This window comes from Argiope bruennichi, chromosome 1, assembly GCF_947563725.1.
Source record: "Argiope bruennichi chromosome 1, qqArgBrue1.1, whole genome shotgun sequence".
In the NCBI taxonomy this organism is placed as follows: Eukaryota; Metazoa; Arthropoda; class Arachnida; order Araneae; family Araneidae; genus Argiope; species Argiope bruennichi.
In genome coordinates this window covers 81916440-81943240 of record NC_079151.1, presented here as the reverse complement: position 1 = coordinate 81943240, position 26801 = coordinate 81916440, and the positions used below count along the sequence as shown (strand labels likewise).

Genomic DNA, 26801 nt, shown 5'->3' with positions numbered 1-26801 from the left:
GTTAATTAATATAAAATTTGAAATTTACAAATAGGGATAGATTTTATATTTTATAAATACATACATATAATTGTTAGAATACTTCAAATATTTTGAATATTTATTGTAGTAGTTTGCTTTTCGGTGAAGAATTCTTGCCGAGAATTATTGATGGCGCCTGGGACTCCAAAGGAAATCGCTTGTTCGCGTGCTTCCGGAAAAACAAAAGGTAACTTCCGGGAGTCAGTAACGAGGAGTTGTTTATTTCTTTGAAATTTGAAAATATAAATGCTTATGTTATTCGAACATTTTAGTAGCAAAGTATTATCTAATACAATGAAACAAATGTAGGTTCAGTAACGCCCCATAGGCTAAACTAACCATATTAGTTCTATAATGTGAAATTAAGTTATAAAAACGTGCTTAGAGTATATGTGTATCAAAATAAAATGTCTATTTCGCTTGATGTTTTTTGAAATTTTTTTCATAGCTATAAAAAGTTTTCTGAATGTTATATCTGTATCATTGAATTTCAAAAAGATAACTGTCTCAAACGTCACTGTAAAACATTTTTGTTATCGTAAAAAACAAACAGTCAGTATTTTATACAAATATGTAAAATTCCTATTCTATGAGCACGATTCATAAAAAATTGCTCTTTAGAAGAAAATAAAACTCGTGACTCATGAAATGTAATTAATTATAGTTTCAAACCTGCCCGAATAATTAAAATGAACGTGAATTCAAACCAAAATATTAACAATCTCACGATGTAACGCAATAAGATTAATGAAGAAAAAAAATTATCGCCCAAAAGCCGTATTTGTGCCTATAATGTCAATTTTTTACTGTAAAATTTTTTTTGGTAGCTTTACATCAGATTCTTTTGCCATGTAAACATACATGTGCTAATTATATAACCCTCACTGTTTCAAGCATTTGAAATAACCGTTTAAAATTTACATCTAGAAATAACATCTGTGAATATATATTAATGCATGCATATTAGAAGACTGGTTTAACATAATAATTTACTTTTTATCCTTTATTATATTTATGCTAATATTTTGATGTTTCCCATAGCTTTACTGCTCATACAATCAAATTTTTTTAAAAAGCATTTCAACAATTATGTTTTTTTACCATTTCTTGGAGTAATCATGTATATATATATATATATTTTTTTTGTAAGCATTATTGATGCAGTTAAAATTTTATATACCTAGAAATGACCAAAGTCTTCAATGTGACTAATCTTTTGTATGATTATTGAAATAGGTGCATTTTTATCTACATTTTAGATGTAAATTATTTAATAAATACTTTCAATTGTATACTAAAACATATAAAAAATTTATTTAAAAAATAAAAATAAGAGTTATTCTAAAAGTGTTTTATTTTTAAATTAATAAATAATTATTATGTGTTATTTAATCATTTTTAGTACTTTGTTGATTGAATTGACTCAGAATTTTTATAAAAAAACTAATAATTAGAAAACCTATTATTTCAAGAAATTATTCTCATATTTAATATGATAAGAATTTTTTTTATTAAAATATGCAGTAATCAAGAATAGATATTCCTAAAAATTATTAATGTATTTTTTAAAATTAAAATTATATTTTGAAAACATCAGAATACCTTGAAAGTTAATCTGTATAACTATATATCTTTACAACCTGATTTTCAGCTACTAATTCTGGGTTGAAAAAAAAAAAAAAATGTTATTGTTTCAAAAATATAATTTAAATTTTCATATTTATGTAATCACTTTTCTATAATTTCATCATAAACACATATTCTTTATACAATTTATTTTAATTTAGCATTTATAAATTCCTTAAATTAATCCTTTATTTATTAAAGGATTTTAAGGAAAGGAATAAAGGATTTTTATTAATCCTTTATTTATCCTTAAATACACTTTAGTTGCTGTTTTTATAAGAAAATAAAATCATCATATAGTTTTTGAAAGACTGAAAATTCACATGCAATTTAAAGTAAAGTTATTTCAACAAAATCTATCCACATGTCTAATGTTATTTAAATTTTTTTCCCTTCATTTTTTTTTTTTTTTACATGCATTGTTATACTTATTTTCTATACACATAACCTAATCAAACATATTTTCATGTACTTAAGCTTAAATAGCTGAATCTCAATTACTTTATTTCATTTGAATATTCTTTATCTTTTATTTGTAGTGTGATTCTTTTTTTGAAAAATGTTGAATTTAATTTTACTCCAATAGCTGTATTATTATTTTTAGAATACTCAGAAGCTGATACTTCATGACAGACATGTCCCTTGTGGACCTAGGCAAGCGGCTCTTGGAGTCTGCTAAGCTTGGGGAAACAGAAGAAGTGCGAATGCTTATGACAAATGGTGCTCCATTTACAACAGATTGGGTATGTAATTTTCAATTGAAATTAATAGAAGTAAGATAATCTTTTCCAATTCTTACTATTATAGAAAGTCATTTTCAAAAAAATATTATAAATCATGAGGAATAATTAGAATTTTTTTTAACATATATGTAGATCTTTATAAAAATTTCTATTTGTTTGAATTTTAACAGAAAATTTATCCTTAAATTTAGAATTATTAATTAAAAATAATTTGGGGGATTATAACTGTTTGTGATAGAATAATTATTTTTATACTTTTATTAATATTGTAATAATCTCATTTTCAAATATAGCAAAGAATTTAGTTATGGAAAATTTATTTGCTCTAATCTCAATCACTTTAAATATTTGTTTTATATTTGTTAAAAAATTTATGTAATTTTTCTTTTCTTAGTTATGGAATCCTAACCATAAATTATAAAGTAATCTTTACATTTTCTGTTGAGGTTTTTTAAATGATTATTTTTCGGAAATATTTCACCTGGTGTCCTTAGTTTTCTAAAATTTATATTGGTGATGTATAAAAAAAATGTTAGACATAGATTTATGCATTTTCAGAATTGAATTTCATCATTCTTGAATTTAATTTTCTTATATATAATAATTCTTCAATGTCTATATTATATTAAGCACTTCTTGTATATATTTATTTTTATTTTTCATTAGTCATATTTATGTTTGGCTTGATTCATTATTTATAAAATCAGCATTTTTTTCTTCATGTTTTGGGATGATTTAAAGAGTAAAAATTTACAAGCATAATTTACACATTTCTAAGAAAGTTTTTCTCCGTCCATTTCTTTAAAAAATTCTGAAAATCTATGCAAATTGTTAGTTTACTGTAACGTGATAAATAGCATTATGCGTTCTAATCAATATTAATTATATATGTTGCTATGCACAATTAAAAATACAGGTCTATCAAACATGGTTGGGCAAATGTCAAATGGTCCAACATAAATAACCTATTATTTCATTCAAATTGCAAAACAGTTAATTAAAATCTTAGAAATGTACTCAATATTTGTATTTCATATTTTAGTTATCTAAGAGATGTTTTAATATCCCCTATGCCTTTATTTATTTATTTATTTATTTATTTTTTTTTTTTTGTACTGCTATTATTATTGTTTCAGACAATTTATAGAAAAATGATCTTCAGAATTAATATGCCCAAAAACTTACAAGAGTGTTTTTACAAATTTATATTATTCTAACCACAATATGCATTGCAGTGAATAGTCACCACTGCACAGAAGAAATATAGTGGGATAATGCGTTTCACTACATATTATCTGAAGATCAAGATTATTGAACATTTGCTTCTAAAAACAAAATTATTATGCTTCTTCAATTACTTCTGGAATTGAGATTTTTAAACTTTGAAAGTAACTTTTTTTTTAAAACTTTTAAAGTGTCCAAACTTTTAAAGTAACCCATATTTATTAAGAACGATTTTGAAGGCATATTTCTGTTTTTTTCAATTTGCAGCTTGGCACTTCTCCTTTACATATGGCAGCTCATTATGGGCATGTTGAAACAGCTGAAGTTCTGTTAAGAGGAGGTATCAGTAGAGATGCTAGAACTAAAGTTGATCGTACACCACTCCATATGGCATGCCAAGAAGGTCATTTGGAAATTGTAAAACTACTACTCAGTCATGGTGCAGAAATTGATGCTAGAGATATGGTATGTTTCTAGTCTGTTTATTAATAATAGCCATATTTGAAATGATTTTTTGAATGAACTGTGATAAATTTCGGTCACAATGTTCTTCTTTATTTTTCTGACTGGTATCATGATTTAATTATTTTAAATCCCTAAATTAAAAAAACTGAACTTGTTATCTTAGAATTTGTAACCTTATTAACGACAGCATTTTCTTTTTTATTGATTTTCATAATCTGCTTACAATCAGTTATCAGTTACATAATTTACTGCATATTTATAATTGTTTTAAAATATGCAGGTCAAGTGCTTTAAAATATCATAAAGGATAATATTAATATTTAAAAATAAAACTAGTAGGAGTTTTTGATATATTTTCATTGAAAACTCTTTTGAATCTGATTCATGTGATGTAATTGTAGGACTGCTGTAACCTTTAATATATTCACAGACAGTTTTAAAATATATGTACAACCAGCAACTTCAAATTTTTATTTTCTGGACTAATGTGACTTTTTAAAAAAAAATAATAGCAATATCGTAGTGGGTGTGCCAACTAAAAAGACTCAATTTTTCTTATTTTTTAATTGACATGAATAGCTGTAATTTGTATATACAGTGACATTAGGTCCTATGCAAGCAAATGACAATTAATCACATACACACACAAATCACAATCATAGATTGTTCTGTTTGTAAATCCACTATCTTTATTGTACTGTGGTGTATATCCTCATTTACTTTGAAATGCTTGATATTTAAATAATAAAGTGGTAAGATTTTTTACTTCAAGTATTTTAATCAAATTATTTTAATAAAACATTTAAGTTTGAAATTTGTTTGCTTTTATTATTAAATAGTAGAATTCAGATTTTGATATATAATAAGGATTGCTTAAATAAAAAAAGTTATTATTCTATTATAATTATCTGTTGGTGCACTATTACATTTTTGAAATAGGAATATATTTATTAATATTTGTTAAAATATTTTGTTCTTTGAAGCTATAATTGTGTTTCATTTAAATTTTTAAGTCTTATTAGTAATTATAAAGTCATACTGGATCTTATTGAATAATGTTGAAATACTGGCATATTGAAAACTTTTCTTTAGATTCATCAACATCATTTGCAATTAAAAATTATCAGGGGAAAAAAAAATAATCTGGACTGAAAAAAATTTGTTCACATTTTATTTTTAATAAACTTTTGAAAATTTATTTTCAGTTTGGGATTAACTTTCTTCAATTTGCTAATCAATTTTCAAATTTTATTTTATATAAGAAGTTTCCATGGCAGAAAAATGTTTAAAAAAATATTTTATTTCTAATATCAATGGTCAAATCTTAACAATACTTCTTTTACCTTTAAAATGCAGTAGGGAGAGCCTGGCTCTGTAACTATATAAATGCACTGACAGAACTCATTATTGGGAAGAATTATAGTTTGTTCATTTACCTTTTGCGCAGGGAAGCATAAACTTCTTCTGCCTAGTTAATTCTAGGATTAGTAATTTAGTTTTCTGCTTCAATATTTTTTTTTCTTGCATTTTGCTTGAAGATTAGAAATGCATAATATAAAATGATAATAGATTTTGATAGATTTTTAATATTGCTTCCCAAATAAAATGAGTTTATGATTAAATTTCCCATTGAAAAATGTATGGTTGCTGTACCAAGACATCTATGCTTGAGCTATTCATTTTGAATTGAAAAATTATATTCTAATATCTGTCATTCAAATGTGTTTCACATTTTATCTTTTGGTGATATTTAATAGAATGCATTTATTTCCTTCATAGTTAAGAATGACACCTTTGCACTGGGCAGTTGAACATAATAACTATTATGTTGTTCAACTTTTATTAAAGAATGGTGCAGATCCTAATGCTGTTAGCAAATTTGATAAGACTCCTTTAGATATTGCTGAAGATAATCAGTATGCTCATATTATAGAATTATTAAAAGTAAGTTAAAATTTTAGTTTAAATAATATTAATGTATTAATTAATGTAATTAATTTTATTTAAATAATATTAATAATTTAATGAGGATATTTTAAAAAGGATTATACTCTTATCTGCATTGCTACATGTATCCTAACATGGTTAGAAGAAGATTTATGAAGTAAAACACCTCTGTACCTCATTATCTTTTGCCTTGAGCATTTTTAATATTCATAGAAATACTTTGGCTTAAGATTTAATATTTAAATTTTGCCTCAAGTTAAACTTGAGATCAAGGCTCTTTTGTAGAAAAAAAGGCTTCATATTCATCTTAATGTTGTGCAGTAAAATGTATATGTATTTGTTTTATTCATTCATTCCTTATAATATATCCTTATACAATATATTCAAGATGTGATACAACTTTGTTATATATTAAAGGTTTTTACTTTTACTTATTATTTATTTTTTCATCCTGAGATTTCAAATTTTAAATATAAAATCCTCCTTTGTTAGACTAGAAATATTTTCCCACTATTCACTTAATAAGTGTTACAGTTAAAAAAGAAAATGTTTATATATATATATAATCCCATTTTGACAAACTATTTATGAAATGTGCAAATCTTGAAATTATATATAAGCATTAATATCTATTCTTTACTAATTGAAAGTAAAGCTGTGTTTACTAAAATAAAGGCATATTCTCATGTAAAATAAACTAATTTTAATTCTAAAATTAATGTTTTTCAAGATTTGTTGTATATTTGTCAGATAGTGAGATGTATTATTCTAGTTTTATGTTGATTAAATTTTTAAATCCTGTTTCTTGTTAAGAAAATTAACTTTGAAATTGAAAATTATTAGTTGATAAATAACAAAGAATCGTAAATATTGAACTAAATATTATCTGTTGTAATTCATATAGCAAGTGCTTTTTCCTATTATTTATTTGACATGGTAATATTAATTATGAATTGTTTAAACTGGCTTTATTATTGTCCCTTAATTTCATCTATTATAAACTTATTTTACAATATAAATAGATTTTGAATATATATTTTGAAAATATATTTAATGATTAATATTGCACAAGATACATAATTTTATGAATAAAAATTTGATGATTAATTTGGAAGAAAATATTGTCAGAGTCATTTTTAGATTAAATAATTATATTTAAATAATTTTATGTGATTTTTAAAAAATTATAATGCTGTTCTCTTTGCCATCACAAATTTGATTGATATTATGAGTTATTAAATCTGTTATTTTGAGATGCAATTCCTGATGAAAATGTTAATGGGAAAAGTATTCTAATATTGCTATTTGCAAATGTTTTGTACTACAACAATAAATATTATGTAATGATTTATATTGTTACTAGACAAATGAAATATTTTTCTTTAATTCTATTTTTTTTTTTAAATTTAGAATGTGGTATTAAATTTGTAAAATCTGATTTTAGTTTAATTTTTATTCTCTTTTGTCACTGATTTTTCTTATTTTTTGTGATAGAAACATCTAGAAGAGTCCAGTCATAAAAAGCAGTATGCCCAACCAAAAACAAAAATAATACAAATAACCCAACCAAGTGTGAACTCTGCATCACAAGCTTCAAACACAAGTGTGCCTTTATTTATTAAATCTGATAGTTTGCCAGCAACTACCATCCATAGAACTTTGCCTCAATCTGTTAGTGTAGCTTCTCCATTATTGACTGTTAACAGTACTTCAAAAAGTCCAAGTGGTGTTTCAAGCAGTGGTACAAAAGCTACTACATCATCGAAGCCAGTGTTTATTAGAGCAAACTTGGCAGATTTTCAGAAATCAACTGCAGCTAGCGCAAGTGTTCGTGTTACTTCATCTAGTGATTCCGAGGAAGGTAAGAAAAATTCAAATGTTTCTATGGTAGTGCTACAAGCTGACAGAATCAAATGACATTAATGATAGCTTTATATGCTGAAGAGGTGCCCCTTTTTAAGCTTTCAGAATTAGTGATAAAGCATTGCAAGTTCATTCTCACTAATATGATATGAATGATTAAGCTTTCAGATAAAAATTGTTGGACTGAAACTAAAATTTTATTTTATTGTTTTGAAGCAAAGACTTGTTTATTTTACTGTCACAGATCCAATTTAAACAGATGTATGATTTTAATTTCAAAATATTATGGAAAAATTTAGGAGAGATTGTTAAAAAGAATTAATTAATTAAGAAGAAGGAGATTTTAAAAAATGTGTTTTAATGTTTCTAGGTATGTTTTTTTTTTTTCATGTTAACTTGAATTAGCATGGATTCTTTTTTAAAGTTGGTAGTGTTTTTAAGTTGATTAACTTTAATTGCTATGTGGCTGCACTTTTGTATGCATAGATATTTTAATTTATTGCTGGATGTTTTACTTCAGTCAAATATTTTAGAAATAATTGAAATTATCAAGATTTTTTGTACTAAAATAAATTATAAAGCAGATTAAAATGTAATTTGGAAATAAATATCGACAAAATAAACAATTTTTAGTATTGCAATTTCAGAAAGAAATAAACTCTTAATAAATAACTTTGGAAGAAATTATCTTTAGGGCTTTTACAATGTAGTTATAAACCATTAAAACAAAGAATAATATGATAATGCAAGCAGTGTAGCTACATAAAAATTCAAGCAATCCAACTACATTCTTGAGTAAATTATATGGTGATATTCTACAAATGTATAATAATGGCAGTATATTGAAAATGATTTAATGAAAATTTTGCAATTTAAGCAAAGCATTTAATTATTTATTGTGCAATTCCAAACTTCTAGAAATATTTGAAGAAATGTGACAGATTTTATTATTAAAAGTAAGGATCCAAATTATTTTCTGATTATTAAAACAGGAAGCATTTGAAGTAGCAGAATTTCTGTAATTTTAATTTGAATCTGCAATAATATCGGGTCATCACAAATGTATGAATGAATTGAAATATACTATATAAATGCATATAGGACTTTCCACTGTGCACATCTTGAGCAAATAAAATTTTAAAGTAATGTTAATAGATTTTTAATCAGTTTTGAAATGGAAGGTAATAGTTACATTCTAGAGTTGTAAGATAAATTTCAGTGAAGTTTCAGGTTTTCAAATTGTATTAAAATTTGCCATTTGGTTTAGGAAACATTATAACTTACAGGATTCCTAACACAGTTCTTTCCAGAGTATTATTTTCAGTTATATTTAATTCTAATATTTTTTATCATAAATGTATAAATTTTAAATTATTAATTTTGAAATCATGTTTCTGTCTTCAAAGATTGGCCAAATTGACATTGCTCTGACAACTTTGAATATCTCATCATCTTTAAATGATTTAATAGCTGTTTTTATTCAACATAGTTATTCATTTTCAGCTTTCTTGGTAGTTGAATTTTTATAACTCTAGAGTTACCAAATTTATTATAATATAACAATAAAAAATTAATAGGTGGACTTTTTAAAATTTATTATTATTCATGCTGTATTTCAATAATGAATTGGTAGGTTCTATCTGTCTTTTGAAAAATTTAGTTTTAAAATGTGATAATTATGAAAGCCATCACTAGAGTAAAAATTAATGTCTTTCTCATACATTTTGATTTTTTTAGTATTATAATACTCTTTTCAGATTTGTATTTTCTTTAAATTAATTTAATTTCATGATAAAAAATGTTGTAAAATAAAGACACATTTAAATAAAGGGTTTTATTATATTTTTTGAAAAAAATTAAACATTATGTATATATTATTTAAAATAAAAATGTCACCTTTGATTTTAAAAATATTTCATATGTTATGCTGTTTACTATCATGAACTTGTATGTATATTTCTTATTCCTGTTGCAAATTACAGGTGAAAGTAATGATCCTGGTTGCACCAATGTTTTAGCTACTCTTGCTGCTTTAGCCGAAGCTACTGCCCCAAATTCATGTAAGCTATTGTATTTCTAGTCAGTTTATTTTCATTTAAAAATATGCATAAAACTGAATAATATTTTTAAAATTTTAGTTATAATAACTTGATATTTTATTGTGACAGATTTTTTTTTTTTTTTTTTTTTTTTGTATAATTTCAATTTTTTTTCTTCTTAATTATACAGCAATATCTACAGCAGATGCCATGCAGTTACTAGAAATGAATGGTATTACAATGTTACCAACTGATAACAGCACAATTGTTGCTTCTGCTTTAGAAGGTGGCCAAACAGTATCTTTAACTGGTAAGGATGATTTTTTTTATTATGAAGAATTATTTTATAGTAATTTAGAAAAATAAATGCATGATAATTTTCAAAGTTAAGTGCAGTTATTCTTACATGCTCATTTTTGCAGCTGTCAATTCACACAATTTAACTTATTTCAATTTTATTCACACGTTTTAACTTATGAAAGTGTGCATTAAATTACAAAAATATTGCATTCTAATAAAAATTCAAAATTTCCCTAACTTCTGGAATTCCAGAAGGATCTACGGGTGGTTGACAAAATCTGTTTTAAGAAATAACTAAAAGCTGTTCTGAATGACAAGAAATCATGTAGTAATTGCAAATATGTATCACAAAATTGAGAAAAAGGCTTTATATTTTTGTATTGAAAATAACCATTTCTTTATGGAACTGCTTAGCTTATTTTTATTTTTAATCTATTATTATAACCAACTTCAGAAGCATATTAGTTGAAATGGAATTAACTTTTGTTATATATCTTTTTATCAGTTCTTATATGACAAGATTATTATTTATATTTTAATTTATTAATGAAATTAGAAATATATAAAGACAAATGTACAATTTCCTAATAATGATAATTTTTATGTAATGATGGCACAGGTTTTATAAATTAATTACTTTGCTTGTTGCTAAATAAATTTTTAATTTGATTAAATTTCAAATTTTGTTATTTTCAAAGTATAAATTTTTATACTTTTAATCTACAGAGGCAGGAAAATTGGCTTTAACATGGGTAAAAGAACATCCGAATTTGAATAACTGCTCATCTGATGTTACTTCAACAACAAATGAGAAAAATGGAAATAATGTTACAAGTTCTCAAAGTGCCACATCAAACCAGGTATTGTAAATAATAAGTGTATGACTACATATTTTTTTTAACAAATGTCATTTCTTATTAAAAACACTACTTTTATAATTCACTGTCACATCAAACCAGGTATTGTAAATAATAAGTATATGACTACATATTTTTTTTAACAAATGACATTTCTTATTAAAAACACTATTTTTTATAATTAACTGTATATCACAAAATCATAAATAAAAACAATGCATTTAAAATGTTAAATTTTGCCTTTTAATATTTTCAGAAAGTTATCACTATTGTGGCTGATCAAGCTCGAATACCGTCCATTATTTCATCACCTCAAACGCCCATTGTTGTTCTAAGTAGGCCGTCTGTTTCCACAAAAGGTATAGTATACATTTATAGTGTTTTTTTTTTCCAATTATATTGTCTTTTATTTTTGTGTTCTCCAACCAAAAAAATTGAATTCATTTATTTCCCAGGAAACTCCAAAATCAACAATGATAAGTTAATTGATAGCTGAACATGAACAGTGCTGGACATGTGTATTTCTAAAGGAATATCAATAGATAAACTTATCCATTATCTTTTTGTAAAAAAAAAAAAAAAAAAAAAAAAAAAAAACGTAAAAATTCCAAATGTTATTCTGATTTAATGTGTCTTATTGGTATCAAAATTCAACATCAATTATTATTCAAAAAGCAAATTATTATTCAATTATTATTCTTGCACATTTCCAAATCAAAATCTATTCAACCACAGCCATGCATTTTTCAGCAGCATCTATCTTTTTTCTGCTTTGCAATATTTGCTTAAAAAATTTGTGACAAATTATTTTTCAACTCATAAAACATAGAGACATTGAAATAAGAATTTGAATGCATTCCAGTCTCATTGAATTGGATTTTTTATCTATCTGAAAAAGCAAAACAGAAATCAATCATCATTTTGAAATTTTATCACCATCCATGTTAAGTCATTTTTTTCAATTTTCAATGTTAAATCATAATTTTTCCCCCTTTAAAAAATTGTTTTCTCATAAAACTCAAGAAAATATTGTTTTGTGTAGGTAAACATAGAGCATTTGTTCACATATATCCCAAAAAGTTTATAAATCTAATTTAATTGACGAATATAATTATTTTGTTTCAGGAAAATAAACAAAAAGTCATTAAATGATGAGTCAGTTTCAAAATTTGTTCTTAATGTTATTGATAAAATAATGATTGATGGAATTTGTTGATTTTTTTTAATTCTAAATAAATTTACTTAATATGTACCATTTTTTTAATCATAATTCTCTCAAAGTATTTGTTGTACTCGTGGAATAGCTAAAAATTAGTTGATATGTTACATTCTAAATAAGAAATTGCAAGAAAAAAAGTGTGCAAAGTCCTCACTGATCTGAAAATTGTGTTGGTTTAGAAATGCTTCTGTTTTAACAAATTTCATTAATCAGAATATTTACTTCACTGAATCATATGATACTACTTGCATAAAAATTATTCTTCCAGCGAAGAATTTTGAATTGATATTTTATTTATTTTAAATTAGTGGAAGTATTTTACTGAAGTAGTTTATTTAACTTTAAGTGTTTGCAAACTATAAATGTTCCTAGTGATTTAAGATATTCACAGTCAAAATTATTAATATCAGTTCCTTGATAGTATTTTTATGAAATAAATTTTTGATGAAAACTTATCAATTATTGTGATGAATTTTTCATTGGATTTAAATTACATTGTTATTTATTTATTCATTTTCATTGAAGGATGTTTTTTATTGGTATGTATATATATATATATATACCTTCAATTTTTCATTATTGGCTTTAAACTCACTAATTCTTTGAAAGATTCATACATTTTCTTCACATTTGTAAACTATTAACAGCATTTGACAAAAAAAAAATCAATAATTCTAAAACTATGTATATTCTATTTTATGAAGCACTCATTCAATTAATTAATATATTAGGGCTTATCATCTCTCCATTTCAGAATATTTGCTTTTTATTCTTTTTATTTGATGCAGTTTAACCTTTGCATTCAGGTGTCTTCTCAGGCACGATTCAAGATGGTACATCATTTTGATGTTTTATTTATTTAATTTGATTGTTAAAGATACATAAAGAGTGGTAAGAAGATGTAAATTAATTTTTCATTGTAATTCACCTTAAAGCAATTATATATTTTAGGGGGAGAGCAATAAACAAATCTTTGTATTAGGTGAATAATTATGCTTTAAATTGCTCTTCCTATTGCAAAAGGTTTATCAAGTTCATAATACTTAAGCCATAAAAAAGTAATAAAAATTAAACCAAGCCAAAAATTTGAGTGAAAGAATTTAAAAAAACAAAGTATTTGTTATTCATATATATTTTTTTTTCTCTGATAAACTCCATGAATATATATATATATATATATATATATATATATATATTGCTGATAGATAATGTGAATTGCAATACATTGAAATATTTTTTCCCTCATTGTGCTCTCGAATGATTGTAATATTTGTGTGTGTTTTTGTACTTTGTGTGTATTTGTAATGCTTTTTCCTATAGTACATAACTTATCATTTCCCTCTTCATTTATTTGTAATCCTCATTACATAACTTTCTGAACATCTACTTTGGGAATGTATCTAATGCATTTACTTATGAAAAATGTTCGTTTTTATTGCAAATCTGTGCAGACAGAATTTCATTTCAAAAATAATTTGGATTTTTTTTTAAAGGGGAGGAAATGGTGTGAAAGTAAATTTGGAATTACATTTGTATATGAAGTTTATTGTCTTATTTGTTGTGATTTAAAATTTCAAAAAAAATTGTCTTCCAAGGCTTTTAATAAAAAAAAAAAGGAATATTCTTTTAAGAAACTCTTTGACCCTTATTTTAATTTTTAGTAAATTTTATAAACTCCATATGTTAAACACTAATATTCTGATGCATTTATTTTCTAATTGTATTCTGATATTTACTAAGCATGTATTTTTTAATTAGGGTATAGATTTGGAACTAGAATTTCTTCCTTTTTATAAACTATATTTTAAAACTGTATTACTATTTTCAGAATCAAATCCTCCTGCCAAGAGGATAAAGCTTTCATCTGGAAAGGACACATCCAAAGATTTATCAAATGGAAACTCATCAAGTTTGGTAAATATCTTTTCATTGCTCTCTGTTTTAATTTTGATACAATTTTTTTATTGTAAGAAATAAATAATGATATCTCTTTAATTCCTCATTAAACAGTGTTTACATAGCAAGCATGGACAATCTATGCTAGCAATAAAAGAATTAAATATAAAAAGGTGTAATACCTTTTTCAATATTTTAAATTTTAAAAAAGTTATACTGGTGTTATTTGTAGATCAGTGACATAATTTTAAATCAGAATGAATCTATCTTTGTAACTACTAATCTTCTCACCAATGTAGCTGTTAATCAGAAATGATAATAAATACTTAAAATGTGTCTGTAATATTGAGTTAAGAAATTTAGGACAAGCTTTTTTTTTATTTTGTATTTTTATTTATTTATTGAAACAGTGACACTAATTAAACATCAACTAAAATGAAAAAAAAAAAAAAAAATTACTCTTTTTCCGATTTGTTAAATTATTTTTTCAATATTTATTTGGTTATTGTATAGTTCTCCACTGAAATTATAGCATTTTTTAAAATTATTTTAAATACATTTTGCTAAAATACTTTTTGCTGTTGTAATGAAACTAAAACTAATTTTATTGTTTATATAAATGAGTATTTAATCATTAGCTGAAAATCTGTGATTAAATTTGATATATTTTCTTTCAGAATGATCTTATCTGATGATGAAATACCTTTTTTTTTATTGAAATTGCATTTTTCTTTATTTTAAAGTTATTCCTTTAATAGATTGAGTTTTAAATTTTTGTCCATTTCTTATCACTGCTGTTTTTTGTTACTACATAATTTAATCCCATAAACAATATAGCTTTCTTAACAACTTACATTTTGTTTTCTCACTAAAGTGCATTTTATTTATTTTTTATTTTGATTGACATTTTTTTATTTATTATTAGGTATAAAATTCAATTTAAAATAAATTTCACTGCTGCATGCATAGATTAGAATTTGAATAATTCTATTTATAAATCTTGTATTTCTTATGAGTATGATTCAGTTCAGCTAGCATGTTAAGGATTAGTTGAATTATTATCATTTTGAACTTGACATAGAAGTTCAAATTTTATGTGAAACAATAAACTTATAATTTAGGAGATAAATAGAAAAAAAAAGCAACAGATCAATATTAAGAATCGAGGGAAATATGCAGAATATTTTGAAGTTTTAAAACATTTTGCTGGGGGAATCATTAAAACATACTGCATATAAAAGATCTGATTAAATTAATTAAATCCATATATGGTTACTTTTATAGTAATAAAATTGATTAGAGGAACCTCCACTATTAGTGATATTTCTTCTAGTTTCCTTCCATTTAAAGCCATTTATTTAATAATCACTTGAATTATTTATTCATGTTATAATAACCAAGCTTTAATTTAATTCAGCTTTTAAGTGATTTTGCTAATTCACAAACAGGTTAATAGGAAAATTTTAACTTTATGGTTTGAGCTTATGTGTAAATAATATTTAAAACATGGAAAATATTATTTTGATGCTTCTCTGATTTTCTAAATATATTTTTTACTGAAATGATTCAAAATGATTTATAACAATTTTGTCATCTAAATGCTTGATTTATTTTTAAAATTTGTTAACAGACCTTTTAAAAGGGCTCATAATTATTTTCATAATCATTTAAAAAATTATACTTGTTTTGTTACTTTTTATAAGAAGTAAAATTCATTAAAATTTGAATTTTTCTATTTTCTAACAATTTAATTTGAAACAATATAATTATTAATGATTAGTGGTTAAATGCCAAATAAAATAAATAAATCTGTGAATGTTTTGCTAATTTTTCAGAAAGTTTGTTGTTGTTAAAGTAAACATGTAATTTGAACTCTCATGCTACAACAATTTTATTTTCTGGAATCTTAAATATTTGATTGGAAAATTATCTTGAAAGTTGAGATCATGCATTTCTTCAAAAAAGGAGAAATAATTTATTCTGAGGATAAAGTAAACTTACTACTCCATTTGGTGTATTTAAAATGAAAGCAACTACTTCTCCTCATATTATGCCAATTGATTTTTCTACAACTTTCCTTACCTATTCTATTTCAATAATTTCTAAGTGTCCATTTTAAAGTGATTATGTTTATTAATTTATTTATTTTGTTATCTTGCAGCATGTTTCAAGTTCGTCAGAAGAAGAAGAGAAGCTTAGATTAAAGGAGGAACTAGAAAAAACTAAAAAAGAAGCTGAACTATATAGGGTACAATTGTTACAAAAAATGAATGAAGCAGAAGAATACAAAAAGCAGCTTCAAAAAATGAGAATATTACCAAGTGTTACAGAATAATGTTGGTGTGGGGATCATTTTCTTTCTTTTTTTTTCTGTTGGCCATTGCAAATGTACAATATCATTATTGTATATATTTTGTTGTATAAATCACTGTTTCATTGATACTGTGCAATCATCATTTTTATTTCTGATAAAACAATCAAATAAAAGCTTTTATCTATATTGTGATGTATTTAAAATATTTCTTTATTAAGGGAGAGGGGCTGGAAGTAAAAACAATTCAAGGAATTATTTGAGTGAGTATAGACTATTTATTAATACTTACTTTTTAAATAATTTTTTCTGACTGATTACACAAAGAAATTTTGATAAGATGACTTTCTACTATCTTTGATTTTATACATTTCACTGAGGAATATTTGGAAAGCCTGTAATTACTGTTTTCTAATTTGATTGTAAAAGCAGAATATATATATATAGCAACATACTTTTAGTATAAGTTCTCGGCATTGTGTGACAGTTTTATTTTTAAAAAAAATTAATTGTTACTTGATCAATTAAATATACGCTTATGAAATAATAAGATGAATGTGATCTTTTCATCTTCAAGCGAATTTTAAACTTTCATATTGTATTTGGCTGTTCTTTTTTTTATTACTTCATTGACTTTTCCTAATTATTCATCAAGAATGTGTAAAAAATATTGTTTTTATTTATTATTATCACTGTAAATACAAATACCTAAAATGAAAGATTGCAATTATTTTGATTACTAGGAAATTATTGCAAACTATAATGTTATTTTTATCCTATTTTAAATTTATCTGCACACTATTTATCTTTCATTTTATGGGTGCTATTATCTTATTTCCATAAGATTTCATTAAAAGTTGTATAATAAATAGAGGCGGTGATAGGAAATACCTATTGGTCACTTACAACTCTTTTTGTATTTAAAATCCTCTGCCCTTTTAAAAGTGACTGATATTATTTTTTTTTCGACAATTTTCTTTTCAATTCACTCATTTCTTCGCCTATTTGACATAGATTTTTTTCTAGTGATGTCCCAAAGAACCTTTATTATAAGAAATCTGTCGAAAAAATTGATAAGTGATCATGCAGAATGTATATGAAATTGATTCTATTTCCGATCTAAAATTTTATTTATTTTATGAATATATTTCTATTTTAAGATGCATATATTCCTGACGAGAACAGCAAGTAGACTTCAGTGACTGAATGCTGATTTTTTTTAAACACAATTACATGAAGTGATTTCTTCTTTTAAATCAAGAAGTGAAAAAAATAAATAATAATTGATATTTTACATATTAGTACTTCAGTTAAAACAAGTCATTGATAAGGATAAGGGGTGTCAAAAAACAAAGTAAAATACTGGAAAAAAATCGGAATTTGTCTCTCTTTCAAAATGAGCGAAAATAAGAAGTGGCGTCACTGTCCTTATTCATGTATATTTTTAATCAAATAAGATGCTTTTATTTTTAAGTGTTTCTTTAAACAGTCTTAGGTATATAACTTAGAGGTCTAAACTATATTCCTGAAACAATAATTCATTATTGGTTCAAAAAAAGAAAAAAAAAAAAAAAAAACTGTAGATATTTTTAGTATGATCTTAAATCTACAGGATTCGAAAGAATTCAAGTTGGTCAATTTATTCTGGCAACAGAGATTTGGAACACGTTTAATAAAAATTGTTTACTTTGTTGCAAATAGATAAAAACATAAAGATAGATAAGTAGAGTTATATCAAGTGAAAATATTTAATCCATTTATATTCTATAACCCACAAAAACTGGATAATATTGTAATTAAATTTAAGGTAATAGCTTACATTCAATCAAAATATTTGTTCAATATTTTCCCATATTTAAGAAAAATTACAGTATGACACATGAAAACGATAGAGAAGATGCCATGAAGCTTAACACAGCTATTTTCTAATATGTATAAGTTATTATTATTATTATTATTATTTTACATCCTTAAATTAAACTAAAACTTTGTGTTTTAAAAGAAAAAACCTCATTAGTGTTGTGAAGTATACAAATTACTCAAATAACTGGAGCTCAAAACAGAAAGATCTGCATTCAAAGGAAATTACCAATGTATAACTGCTGATGGCATATTAAAGAAGAAATTAATATGAAAATGTAAAAATTATTAATTAAATATGTTATAAAAGCTTGTTTTTAGTATTAAAAAATCATGGAAAAAACATATATATATATATATATTGGCCAGGTGGGACATGATATTTCAAATAATGCTCAAAATGCTTGCTCCTAATCTATCTAGATATATGGAAAATGCCGTTTTTCTAGTATTAAAATTAATATTATTTATTAATTATTTCATTAATTTATCAATTATTGTTACTCATACAAAAATAATGGGGTTTTATAATTTGAATTGTAATTAGTCTTAAGTTACACTTCTTGTAACAGTGGTTTGTCAACTATATTATGAACAAAGCTCTAGTATCCGATAAAAGGTAATTCAATTCTCAATGTTAAATGCAATCTAAGCAACTTTAAATTTTCTTAGTTATAGGAGAAATAAAAATTTTTATAAAATTTTGTTTTCTGTTTAGTGGCAAGAATAGTAATATATAGAAAAATAAGACGTTTAAAAACCACATAAATGAAAATTCTGTACTCTTCATCTACAAAAAGAAAATCCTACCTTTTTTTATGGGAAGATGCTTTTTATGCTGGAAGATAACATTTTAAATATCACCTAACATATTTGTTTGTATGTCAACCTAAATTTACATTTGTTTAAGAATTTCTTTTGTGAATTTTATTTATGTCATCAGCAATCATTTTAATATTTAGAATATCTTTTATGAAATTTTTTTAATATAAAATATTCAGAATAATTTCATTTTGTTTATTCTTTTATTTAAACGGCTCCTTTTATTGAGTAAAAAGATGAGCGAGTCCAGGATAATATTCCCTCGCCTGTACCGTAGAGAACCTGAACATTCTGAGAAAAACCCCACTAATTTTAACTAAGATCTTTCATTATTAATGATTTTATTAATGAAAATCATTCTCCCACCCTTTCCTATCTTTAAAAATGTAGTAAAAGGCTATTTCTGTTAATTAAATGTAGCGATAAAGGAAAGTATTTTAAAACTTGAATCAAATTACTAACATTTCTCATTCGTCGATCTAAATTTTAATTTTCTTTTTCTCTTTGATTTTTGACATTGTTATATGCCAAGAAATTGAAGAATATTTGATTCTTAATTTAAAAGAAATAGATGTTATTTTTTTATGCATAGTAGATGTTTTGTGATGAAAACTGTTTCTTTTTCTACTGAAGTTATTGCTCACTCATCGAAAGTGAAAAGCTCTTATGAAAAAGAATAACAGTTTTGTACTTTTGAAGATAAGATTCGTGAGCTACTTCTGAGTTAGGAATTATATGAAATGCATGCTTTTGCTATCGTCAAAAATACATTTAGAACTAGGTTTTTATATCGTTTGCAAAAAATGAATAACTCTTTATTTAAGGAATGTTATTTATTTATTTTTTTCATCTAAGGCGCATACGTTCATTTGTTTGCTGCAACTGTTGTGTGTGTGTGTGTGTATATATATATATATATATATATATATATATATATATATATTGTAAGCTAGTGATTTGCAAATCCACTGAGTTAAGATTTATATATAATAGGTTTGGTTAATATGCAAGGATATTTAATAACGTGATAAAACGAAGAACTGGAGCAAAAAATATTTTAAAGTTTGAATTGTTACTGATAGAATTACATCAAATGTGGCTCATGAAGAAGAATGCCGTCTATGCTTTTACCATTTATAGATTATCCAAGCTGGTATCTGAATAGTTGTCAGTAAGAAATGCTATCATTAAGAATACTTAAGGATGTCTTATTATTTACAGAAAACTAACTGTTAGAGAGCACTTCTTCAAATTATGTGCAAAAAGTTAATATTGCAACATCTATATATATACTTATAATAAAGCTCAATGTGTGTGTGTTGGCGCTCTACAGGCCAGGTCATTTGACATACAGCTATCAAATTTGGTACATGTATACCTTAGAGGTCGGGAATGTGCACATGGGGTCCCTTTTTTTAGAATTTTAATTATTAATTAAAAACTTTATCTCCAAAATAATCTTCCATTTTCCCCACCGCCAAATGAGGAAGGCTTCAGTTTTTTTTTCTCCCAACAGTAATGCGGCTAGGGTTAATATTTTTCGGCGGATTATTTCAAACGATTCTGTTTATTTTCTTAATGTTTTATGCATTTGAAATTAAACATTGTTAATTAATCCATGTTTCAGATTCATTCTGAAGTACTTTTGAATTAAAACAACACAGAATAAAGGAAATTAAAAATGTATAATCTGCATAGCGTTACCCCAACTGGCGTAGAAAAATTCACGCATTTGCGTTACCGTAAAAGGCGAAAAAAATTCACGCATGCGCATTGTTTTCTGATTGTTGTCATGGCAACCATTATCAACGGACGATTTCAATTACTTTTAGGTTAGTTGTATGCTTTTGTAAGTAAATTGTATTTCTGTTAGTTATATATTTTTTGTATATGCTTATAGTTTTAAGTACATCGTTTTTTAAGTAGTTTTTTTAAACCTGTTTTCGACCGATTATTTTAAACGATTCATTTTATTTTCTTAGTGTTTGATGCATTTAAAATGAAACATTGTTAATTAATATACCTGCTCAAGATGAATCTGAAAAAAATTTTGTTGACAAATTCTTGAGATATTAGATAAATTAAGAAAGATATTCTTTAGTGCCCATGAGGTTTAAATGCTCAGTGACTCTGTTTTCAGTAATCATATTACCAAAAAAATGCTTTATTTCAGTAAAAAATATTATTATATTAATTGCAGATCAATCATTTCCACTTTAATTTAAAGCATAAATTCTACGGGAGCTAACAGAAAATTAGAGAGATACATATCACGTTATGACTGAAGGCCTTTATAATATTATGAGTGAATTATATCAATATCAAAATTTGAAGTTTTAAAATATTTTGCTGAAGAATCTATTAAAGTTGGAATTGCGTAAAATATTTAATGGTACGATCGGAGTTTAACCCCCTGCTTGGCGCAATTTTTAAAAATCTCCAACAATGGCCAAAGGAGCAGATGTTCAATTATAGTGCATAATAAAGATTGCCAGCTTTGGCGCGTTATCGCAACTTGGCAAAGAAGGGGGTTAAACTCCGGTTCAACCTATTTCGTTATTAAAATTTAAACGAACATTAAGATTGGCGAACCGGCTGGTCGCGAAAGGCGGCTAGTATTTAATAAAAATTAAAATTTTAGAGATTCATTTAACTATAATTTTATAAAGTAAAGCAATTAATTCCGAAAAAGTTATTATTATTGTCTTGGTGACATAAATATTTTAATAATTATATATTTGATTGATATTGAATGTAAGATTATAATAAGGATTTAAAACAATTTTTTTTATTTCCCATAATTTTTTTAATATAATTCTTATGTCGCAAAAAAAAAAATAATTAGAAATGTTGATTTTTTTTATTTCAGATCTAATTGGATTAAAAAATAATAATCATTTTAAAATGTAACAAAAATTATTTTTCTTTATAGTTTTAACGACTAGCCGCTTTAAGGTACCAGCTGTTCACAATGTGTCCTCCATAAAATCATATTTATTCATATCAATCATCTTTGATGTATTATATCTTATCCCTATAATGACAAGATAATGTACGATATTTTTCGATATCTTGAATGGCGTACAATACACTGAGAAAACAAAAGTCTTGGAATGATGACGAACCTGCTTTTGCGCGGCAAAGTGCAGCAACTTGACGTGGCGTGGATTCAAGAGGTCGTTGGAAGTCCCTTGCAGAAATACTGAACCATGCTGCCTCAATAGACGTCCATAATTGCGAAAATGTTGTCGATGCAAGATATTGTACAAGAAGTGGCTTCTTGATTATGTCATAAATGTTTGATGGGATTCATACCAGGTGAAACGATCATTCATGTTCGCTAAAATTGTCCAGAATGTTCTTCAAACTATTTGCAAAAAGTTGTAGCCCTTACAGTTGTGACATTGTCATCTATAAAAATTCCATCGTCCTTTGGATACATGAAGTCCTTAAATAACTAAGTAGTCTCCAAGTAGCTGAACATAACCATTTCCAGTCAAATGCTTGGCTCGGTTGGACCAGTGGACCCAGGCCATTCCATGTAAAAACAATCCACACCATTACGAAGCCACCACCAGCTTGCACAGTGCCTTGTTGACAACTAGGATCCTTGGCTAAAACAGCCAATGAAAGTAGTAGTGCATATAAATTTGCCTCTTTCTACTTAATTTCTTCGTTAAACGACCAAACACAGTCGGTAGAATACAGCATCTGATGCACTTGTTGCCAAGTCAGTTATTCAGCCAAATGGCGATAGACCAAATGGCCGATAACAGAGTCAGATGTCCGACACAAAACGCTCCGAAACAAAACAGTAAGATTTTTTGCGTTCATTCGGTTACTGTTCCCGATCTAACCTTTTAGCCTGTTGAAGGTTGTAGTCAGATTAATCGCTGTTGAGTTTATGTCAATGATAAAATCCCATCTACAAGTAATCGTTACTAATATATACGGGGGTTGGAAATTTAATAGTGGCAACACTGCTGTAAAAACGTCACGCAACAAAACCAAAGAATGTCACGTATACCACACGTTAGCTACATACCTACCTTAGCTCTCAGCAAAAAGACTCGTCCTTCCCAAGGCACGCGCATGTGGAGTGACGCGAACTGATTCTTGTATTAACTTGCGGTCTAAAGTAAGTGTTGTCAGGATATTTTCAAAACAAGAACAACGAAGTTGGATAAAAATTGAATGTGCCAGAGGTCGTACAGCACGACAATGTCATCTAGAGCTTCAAGAGGCTTGCGGGGAATCTGCTTTGCCTGTTGAAAGATGGGTAAAAGTCTTCAATGAAAGAAGCCAAAATGTAGCACACATGCATAGGGAAGGTCTTCCTAGTGTCAGCAAAGCAGAAATGCATGCTGTTACCGTACTAATAGACAGTGATCAATACCAAACCATTCGCGAGCTTGCCCGACAGACAGGATTTGTGCATACGACTGTGCTGCACATTCTGAAGGAACGCCTGGGCATGAGAAAAATTGTTTCAAGATGGGTTCCACATCATTTGACGGAAATGCAGAAATGGCTACGATATGATGCTGCTCGAACCCACCTGCAGCGCTATGAGCGCGAAGGAGAAGCTCTTTTTACGCCGTATCATTACGCTGGATGAGACTTGTGCCAGATCGTAGCAGCCAAAACTGAAACGCCAATCAAACGAATGGCGTCATTACGTGTCACCACGAAGTTTGAAATTTCTTCAGAACCCCAGAAATGTGAAAGTTATTTTGATTCTCGTGTACGACTGTAATGGTGTCATCCTAATGCATATCGTTCCTCCACAGCAGACCGTCAATGCGCAGTATTACTGTTCACTTTTGGAGCACCATCTTAGACCAGCTTTGAAAAAAAAACGGCGACACTTTCTGCAGAACTTCCCTATCATTTTGCATGACAATGCTCGGCCGCATGCAGCGCAAGCTGTGGCTGATTTGCTCGAACGATGGGGCTGGAAAGTACTTTACCATCCACCATACTCCCCAGATCTAAGCAATTGTGACTTTTGACTTAATTCCTAAAATGAAGAAGCCACTTCGTGGTATTCGCTTCAAAACTGTTCCAGAAATTCTTAAGGCAGTAGAACGGTCCATTCGAGATATCAACAGAACAGGCGCTGCTACAGGTGTTCTGCGACTTCCACATCGTTGGAAACGGGTTGTACACAATGCTGGCGACTGTATTAAAGGACTGTAAAACATGGTGACATGAATAAATTTTGTATTCCATGTAAATAAATAGTTGTCACTATTAAAGTTCCAACTCTCGTGTGTGTGTGTGTGTGTATATATATATATATATATATATATATATATATATATATATATATATATATATATATATATATATAATATTGACATTGCATACAGAATAGTAACTCATCCTTGCTTGAAATTGAAAACTAGTTAAGGAAATCGCCTATTGAATGCTGCCAAAACAAAAAAGTTTTCAATGTAAACGCCTTTGAATGATGGTATTTCTTGTAGATTTAGTTCAGATCTCTATTAGACAACCTATTTTGCGACATCTCCAAAATGCTGTTTAATATTCTTAATGTCGTATAATATTATCATAATATTATTTAGCATTTGTTCCAGTAGGAATTGCTTGGTAATTTAATTATAATAAATGCCAAAAATAACTACAATAATTAAAAAACAGCTATAGTCATTTTGAACTTAAATAGCGCACACGTTTTCCTGAAATTTAAACTTAAAATCGATGTTTCTAATTATGTCGAAGAATAAGTTTGAAAAATCCATTTTGCATAACTAGGAATCTGGATAGTAATGGCGTATTATAAAGTGTCTTGGCTCCAAAATTGTAGTTTTGAATATCCAATCCTACCTGCGTTTACATGTGCCTGTTATTACGCATTATATCTATTTGAGTAGTTCGTGCCTTTTCACGTTAGTGTGGAATAGAAGTTCCTGGATTCTTGCTCAGGTGTAATCTCATCATCCAGTCATAATAAGAAATAACCAGGGCTCTAAAATGGTCTTATATAACTAGAAAAGAGACTAAAATGTAATTGATCGTCAAAAATTATTGGAATTATCTGTTGAAAATAGACATTTCAATCATTAATTTACAGTCTAATCAGTTTATCAGATCCAGAGTTTCATAAAACAAGCAACTGTAAGAAGGAAAAAAAAAAACAATAAAAAAACATCTGAAATTGTTTGTTTTTGATATTTGAAATAATCTTGTCTTTAATTTATATAATTAGATATTAAATTATGTATTCGAATTTTATATACTTTTTTTTATAACTAGCTTTCTCAACATTTTAGAATGCAGTTCAAGGTAATATTGATTTTCCTTTGAAAAACATTTACTAAGCAATGTTGAAAAAATTACCCTTTAGTTCTTAAAACTCTTCAAATTGTCAAAGACAGTAATTTGTTTGGAAAGTTTAAAGCAAAATAATTAAATAAATAAAATAAAGTCCATAAATAGTTTAATATCTAGCTAAACATTTTCGTAAAAAATATGTTAGTCTACCGCGTAATTTTTTTTTTTTTGGATATACCTACTAAATATCTAATTTTATTAACGATATTAACTGTCTAAAATAATTACTGAGTTTGAGCTTGCGTTCTTTTCTTTCCTTGTTAGTTCTCTAAGAAATAATAAAAGACTGTAGATTTCAGGTTCTTTCTGTATAAAATTTAATAATGCTTTTAGAAAATATCTAAGCAATTCATAGTTTTCTTGATATAGCAGTTTGTAAACTGAAATTACAACTTTTAATAATTACATTTTTCGAAGAAACTTTGAGATTAATATTGAATGTATTTGTGTTCATTTCTTATAAAGATAGAGAAGTTTGTAAATCACTCTTTTATTAATCTTTTAAAAAGAAGAAAATAATCGTTTGTCAAAACGGTATAAAAGATGTCGAAACTAAAATAATGAAAGCGTGTATCGCTATTTAAAATAATTTCAAGTATAATGGAATTTTAATTGCTTTCATAATATTTTTTTAGTGAATGCTTATGAATTTTATTTTTTATGGTATTCATTGGAACGTAATTTCCTAATTTTTTTTCAGTACATCATGTTTTTATTATTGTTTTGACTTTCATACAGTTTATTTTTTCTTTATGTTTTTTACTGTTTTGTTATTTTTGGTTTTATTAGCTGTTTTATGACCAGCTTGCTCGCCCAGAATACTGACTTTTTCGGTTGTTAAAATATTAATCCGGAATATATTTATTAAAATCTCCCATTGTTATTTAGTAAGATTGAAAAATATGAATTAAATGGAATCAGTCTACAACAAATTCTGTAAGGACAAATTAAAATGTATATAAGTTAGCGTTAAAATTTATAATTCAGTTATTTCATAGAAGTTCTTGTTATTTCATGAATTATGAAGAATAGTTATTGTATGAAAACCGGATTTCTGACTTTATCGATGTGAATCACAGCGATTACTTGTTTGGTGACAATTAAACCTAACTTCGCAATGGATTAAACGGTTTGATATCAAAATCAAAATGGATTAAACTGTTTGATATCAAAATCTTAACTTCGTTACGTTTTTTATCGATGTGAATCACAGCGATTACTTGTTTGGTGACAATTAAACCTAATTTCGCA

At 26.2% G+C, this 26801-nt stretch overlaps 1 protein-coding gene across 2 annotated transcripts; it reads left to right on the top strand.

The window, feature by feature from the left end:
- The first annotated feature begins 111 nt into the window (after positions 1–111).
- LOC129965793 (GA-binding protein subunit beta-1-like) lies at positions 112–16703 on the top strand. 2 transcript variants are annotated; one of them, XM_056079981.1, is made up of 11 exons: positions 112–208; positions 2252–2390; positions 3882–4079; positions 5859–6023; positions 7521–7887; positions 9872–9949; positions 10119–10238; positions 10955–11088; positions 11342–11444; positions 14133–14218; positions 16362–16703. In XM_056079981.1, exons 2-11 carry the CDS (start codon positions 2274–2276, stop codon positions 16533–16535), a joined length of 1542 nt encoding a protein of 513 aa, XP_055935956.1. In that variant the 5' UTR covers positions 112–208; positions 2252–2273; the 3' UTR covers positions 16536–16703. The 2 variants fall into 2 exon arrangements, with proteins under 2 accessions (XP_055935956.1, XP_055935966.1); XM_056079991.1 differs by having other exon boundaries at positions 187–326.
- The last annotated feature ends 10098 nt before the right edge of the window (positions 16704–26801 follow it).